Source organism: Otolemur garnettii, unplaced genomic scaffold (genome assembly GCF_000181295.1).
Source record: "Otolemur garnettii isolate 467f Iridium unplaced genomic scaffold, OtoGar3 scaffold00067, whole genome shotgun sequence".
NCBI classification, from domain to species: Eukaryota; Metazoa; Chordata; class Mammalia; order Primates; family Galagidae; genus Otolemur; species Otolemur garnettii.
The window spans coordinates 7410888-7417087 of NW_003852462.1; the positions used below are offsets into that span (position 1 = coordinate 7410888).

General features: G+C 44.5%; 1 protein-coding gene across 2 annotated transcripts in view; it reads left to right on the forward strand.

The window, feature by feature from the left end:
• Window positions 1-6200, forward strand: part of PEX14 (peroxisomal biogenesis factor 14) — a 139898-nt gene that overhangs the window by 111003 nt on the left and 22695 nt on the right. For both annotated transcript variants that reach the window (XM_003793265.3, XM_023515176.1), the window contains one exon: window positions 700-828. In XM_003793265.3, the coding sequence (XP_003793313.1) occupies window positions 700-828 (129 nt within the window). The remainder of the gene's footprint in view (window positions 1-699; window positions 829-6200) is intronic.

A 6200-nucleotide genomic window follows, 5' to 3' on the forward strand; every position in this document is an offset into this window, starting at 1 on the left:
TTGTGGTTTAGTGTTGGAAGGATTAAAAAAAGAAAAAAGGGAAAAGAAAAACTAGCCAAAGGCGATATAGGCAGCCTATGATAGGCTGGAGTAATAACCATCTGAAAGTTTGGGCCTGGCCTTGTTTTGATCTGTTTTCTTGTTTTATTTTCTTCTTCACATTCTATATCCCATTCATACTAATCACAGTCGGTCCTGATTTTTCCTTTTATTTCTGCATTTGTCATAAAATAAAGCAAATTATTCCCGTCTTCGGAAACGATCTAGACTAATTAGTCGTCTCACCCAATAATTAGTTTTTTGTTTCCCTGTCTGTTTTCATGCATTATTGTTAGTTTTTTCCCCTCTTTTTTTAACACCATTACAGATTAAAATGAGCCACATTTGCAGTTGATGGTATCTGTTTTCAGGGGAAGAATGGAGAATTGCAGTACCGAGCGACTTCAAAAGCAGCAATAAACTCAAGGATAAATTAAGGAAATTGAATGAGCCACATTTGGAAGCAGTGTTGAGGCTAATATTCTGTCGCTTAAGGTTAAATTGCAACTGAGAGAGGTTCGGGAGAATCCGAAATCGGGAAGGCAACTTCCTAGGATGCTAGGCATTCTGTGTGAGGGGCCTTTTCTCAGTGAAGATTTTGTTGCAGCCATGGACATTGGCAAAAAGTACTTACCTGCAATTATGTCCATTTCTTCCCAGGCTTGACAGATGAAGAGATTGATTTGGCTTTCCAGCAGTCGGGCACTGCGGCTGATGAGCCTTCGTCCTTGGGCCCAGCCACACAGGTGGTTCCCGTCCAGCCCCCTCACCTCATTTCTCAGCCATACAGTAAGTCAGCCGCTCAAACTCCAACTTAACCTTGGTTGGGATTCAGGACTCTGGCCAAAGATGAGTGTTTTTCATCTCCCAGACTTGCCAACCTGGAGTAAACTGAAAGCAGTAGAAAAAGCTCTCTGGTTTTCCCTAAAGAATGTGACACACTCAGATCTTATAAACACTTTTAACGAAGTGACAAAGGTGTAAGAAGAGACGAGGGACCAGAACACATGAGTTTGTTGGGTTGTTGTAAGTATTTTGGTTATGTTTCCATTTTCTTGTGAGTGCTTTCTTTTGAATGTTACTGTTTCACTAATAACAACATGAACACCTTCTGACTCAGGACTACATTCTTGTTTGCACACTGAAATAACTTGTCTTCTAATTTTATTTTTTAAAGTTAATATTTGTAGGTTTTAGCCAGCCTTTCTTTCCTTCCCTCCCTTATCCTGGCTGTGCCATGTATATTCATGCAGTAGCCGTCTGTTAAGCATTTCAGGTTAAAATGTAAAGGTTCTTTTTGAATGCTTAATTTAATTATTATGTGAGATCATGACCCACAAGAGGTTTTTGTAGTTTTTAAATGAAAGCTACTATAGGAATAAACTTTCTTCACTCTGGTAATAAACCTCTGTCTCAAATACAGCTAGAATCTCTTCTTTAAGTTATGTATAAAAAGTCTAAAAAGGTTAAAATTGGCTCCAAAGCTATGGAAAATTGCTCAATTTTGTTTTCTTTAATGTAACACAGCACTGGATCTATTGTCTTTCAAAATGCCTTTTCTATAATTATCTTCATTTTAATTGTCTATCTCAGAAGTTTTATTTTTTCAAAAAATGATGTAAAACAGTGTGAGAGTTCAGATTTTAAAGGGTTTATTTTAAAACAACAGATTTCTCTGGGATCCCACAACATGAAGTGTGAAGTGGCTTCTTCCTCTCACAACCCTTTGTTCTCAGTTGGCTCCGTTGTAGCAGCAGGACAGGAGTGATCAACACGGCAGGCAGAGCCAGCGAGGCCTCTCTTGCCTGTACTTGGAGGGGTAGCCAGTGGGTTAGAATCTGCTTGGTGTGTCATGGATCTCAGTTAGATATCTGCTTCTCCTTCTTCTTCTTCTTTTTTTTTTTTTTTTTTTGCAGTTTTGGGCCAGGGCCGGGTTTGAACCCACCATCTCCAGTATATGGGGTCAGTGCCCTACAGATATCTCCTTTTGCCCTCTGGATGAGGCTGAAGAGGTGAGGCCAGGGAGCACTTAACTCAAGTGTTAGTACCTTCCTAACCAGCCTCTCTGGGGAGCAGAGCTTCACTGGCCAGCACTGGACTGTTTTGGGGTTGTTGGGTCAGATATGTGACTTCAGCTTAGACCCATTTCTCCTCCCCAGCCAGCATTCTTTCCAATCAGTTGGGTTTGCTTTGGGTCTTAAACCTACTTACATGTTTCTTTTTAACCAACGGCTAAGTCTCTACACTGTTTCTTTCTTTCTTTCTTTCTTTTTTTTGAGACAGAACTTCAAGCTGTCACCCTGGGTAGAGTGCTGTGGCATCGCTGCTCACAGCAACCTCCAACTCCTGGGCCCAAGCGATTCTCCTGCCTCCGCCTCCCAAGTAGCTGGGACCACAGGCGCCTGCCACAACGCCTGGCTATTTTTTGGTTGCAGCTGTCATTGTTGTTTGGCAGGCCCAGGCTGGATTCAAACCCACCACCTTAGGTGTATGTGGCTGGCGCCTTAGCCACTTGAGCCACAGGCGCCAAGCCTACACTGTTTCTTTAGTTGTGTCCCTGGGCCCCGCCATGTAATGGGATTTGTTGAGGATAGGCAGTGGCAGCTGGGGTGTAGTATTTCCTAAGATGCACATCTGTTCTATTCCAGCTGTTTCCTCCCATGTCTTAATACCAAACAGGTCTTTCGTCTACTTGGAAGCTTCTTGCTCAGACAAATTATTCTGGTTGGTCACAGAGTTGGCCTAAGATGCCACATGTTTACCTCCTTTCTATAGGCAAAAAGGGTTAAACTGTTATTCCTTCTGAAAGAGGCAAAAAAAAAAAAAAATGGGGTGGGCTGGGAAGGGCAATTCAGTCATTTAATCCATTCTCGTGTCCAGAAAACTCTGAGAAAAAGCATTACATGCTGAGGTATTTAGGTAGGAGTATTTTTAAGAGTTTCCCAACCCTAAAAATAAAATACATCTTCTTAGAGACAGACTTCTTCCTGCTTTGACACTAGTATAAAAACAATGATAATGGTAATTTTAAATACCTGAAGTTTTTAGTTGTCACCGTTGAGCTTCGTTCTCCTTGTACTGTTACATTGCTCCTTTCAGCTACGGGGGCGACCACCTCTTCACTTCTGTACTTTTGCCAAGAGGTGTCAAAACTGCTTAAAAAAAAAAAAAAGCTTGATTTTGATTAATACAGAGAAACAAGACTTTGCCTGACTGATAATAAAACTGATAAATGACATTTGAATTACTTGTAGCGGTAATTTATTACATAAAATATCTTTTATTTGACATGCGATTAGTTGCTAGAAGCATCACTCAATCTGACTAGTTTAAACATGCTCTAAAATGAACCCCAGTAAAAACCAGGGCTGTCTGCTGCTGGCGTTATGAAATATACTAATCCTGGAGTGAGGAAAAAATCTGACTTTAAATATTTAAATGATTAATTGGGTTTATATATTTTTTTTACCTTTCTAACCCCCTTAATTACAAGCAAACTCAGGGGAGTTTCTGAACTAGGTGTGCAATCTGCATGCTTATCACTGAGGCATTGTCTGCGTCGGGGAGGGATTTATGGCCTCCATTCATGTGGGTTCCTGCCGATTTTAACGTCTAGATCCCGGCAGCCTTTCTCTCCCATTTCTTGGCTTTTTAAGACATTCTATCTCTGAGCCCACGCCTAGAAAATGGATTTCTGTGGGCTCGTCCCTGTGTGCTTCCATCTCAGGATAGGGCGGCTTTTCTGAGACCACCCCATGGAGCCCAGTGCTCACAGAGTGTCACCTCTGGACTTGGTGGCTCAGTGGCAGACGTGCCACTGGGTGCATCTCTTAATGTTTCTGCTCCTTGGTGAACATGGTTGACCTTGAGATGTTAGTAAATGCTAGTGTCAGCAAAGAGAACGCGGCACCTGCCAGAGTGGTACCACTTTGATTCTTCGTGTTTGTTAAGCACTGAATGCCCAGGACTGTATCACATGAAAGACACACTTAAAGAATCTTGCCCATTCTTTGGGAAACATAAGATAAACTCTTATGAAAAGAATAACGTAAGACATTGTGGTTTAATGCCAAAATTAATTATACAGACAAGAAATTCTATAAGAATACAGAAAAGAGAAAAATTAATGTGGGCTGGAGAAGTCAGGGAAGGCTTTTGTGAAAGTAGTGGGAGGTTGACACCAAGGGGGAAGCTTCGTGTCACCTGGTGTAAGCGCAAACCAGTGTTCTCTGGGCTTAAAAGAAAGTTGGTAGAATTCATGAAAAGACACGCTGTGGTTGGGGAAGGGATTTGACATTCTGTTTCCTATTCTGGTTTCTTTTTGTTTGACTTTGAGTTGAGGACTAGCATGTGTGTGTATGTGCAGGCCTGGCATAGTCCCGAGCTTAGTTTAGGGTCCTGATAAGTGCGGGATTGACTGACTTGTCTTCTTTCCTTCCAGGAAAACACAAAAGTGTAATCAGGGCCAGTAAAATTTTCTGGATAATAATATTTTCTTAGGCTTAAACCTTTCCCCCCACTGTCTTTAATAAACAATTTAAGTCCCTTCAAAGACTGACCTGTAGCTTCAGGTGCTTCTTCTTAAAATAGGATGTCAGTGTCTGAGGCTCGTGGAAGGCTTTGAAGCCTTTGGAGATCCTGAGAGGGACAGAGTTGTCAGTCTGTTTTTTTGTAGCCCTGCTTGGTAGCAGGTGCCTCTTGCTGGCTCCCTTAATTCACCAGGCAGCAGCTGAACTGGACACCTGAGGTGTGCCAGGCCCTGTGCAGGACCCTCGATAAAGAGATTAACGAGGTCTCCAGTTGCTCCTGTCTGGGAGGAAAGGCAGTTAAGCAAACACAGCAGTGCCTGTGAGGTGCACCCAGGTGAGTAAGGTGGCACCAGCTGGGAAGGGAAGCTTCAGAGAGCAGATGTTCAAGTGGGTCTGGGGGAATGATTGGTTCAGCCATCAGGCGGGATGGACAAGGAGTGTTCCAGGCTAACATGATGAGCTTAAGACACTCTGGGTCATGCAGAGCAGGTGCACCGTGGGCTGGGAGTGTCAGAAGAGACAGCTGGAGCAGGGTGGCCTGGTCACCCTGACAGAGGACAGCTAAAAGCACAGTGATGCTTCACTTTGAAATGTATTATCTAGTTATTTTTGAGGCCATATCACCTAGTTGGCCGTATTATTCTCAGACTGATAGTGACATTATTTCTATCATCTAAGCAGAAGCCACATGGGGAATCAGGGAGGACATCCTGGAGGGTATTTGCCTGAGGCATTTGTCCCCATGTTCCCTGTTACCTTTGTGTGGCCAGCTGGTCGCTGCTCTTCAAGTTGGGGCCAGCGTCAATAGCACCAGGCAGTCTTCACAAGTTCCCGTTGGCCCTCTCAGTGCCCTGCTCCCCCCACACCACACCAAAACATTTACTTCACCTATTATGAGTTCTGAGCCTTTTTTGTTTTAATCTGATGGCCCGAGGCTCTGATGGAGCAGGTGTTCTAGCAGTGCTCTGGGCATGGCTAAATGTGGTGGTTTATCCTTTGCCAGGCTGCCATGGAATAGCATTGAGCTGGCCTGGTGGCCAGCAGTGAGACGGCCCCCATGCACGGCCTGTGCGGGCTGCTCTGGGCAGACTGTGGAAGCAGTAGGGGCAGGCCTTGCTTCTAGGAGTCACTGTTTGTCATAGAGGGTTGCCCAGTGCCTGGGGAAGGACAGAGGAGACTCACTGTGTACCCTGTTTTGGTGGGCATGTTGAGAGTTTTCAGAGTCTGGAAACCCAGGAAACTCCCAGAATGCTAGTCTCATGGAAGGCTTTCTGATGTGGGCAGGACTTGAATTGGCTTTGAGGTCAGTAAACTGGGACCAAACCTAAGATAGCAAGGAGGCCTGGGGCCAGGGGAGGCCTGAGTGTCAGTGAAACAGAAGTGTGTGTTCCCATCAGGAGGTGGAATAGGAACTGTCACTGCTTCCCCCCCCCATCTCTCTCTCCCCTCTCTCACTCTCCCCATCTCTCTTCCCCCCCCATTTCTCTCTCTTCTCTCTCTGCCCCATCTCTATCCCCCATCTCTCTCTCCTCTCTCTCTCCCCACCTCTCTCTCTCCCCCCCCATTCTCTCCCCTCTCTCACTCCCCCCATCTCTCTCTAACCTTTTTTGACAAAGCAAGCTCAAAAGTGGA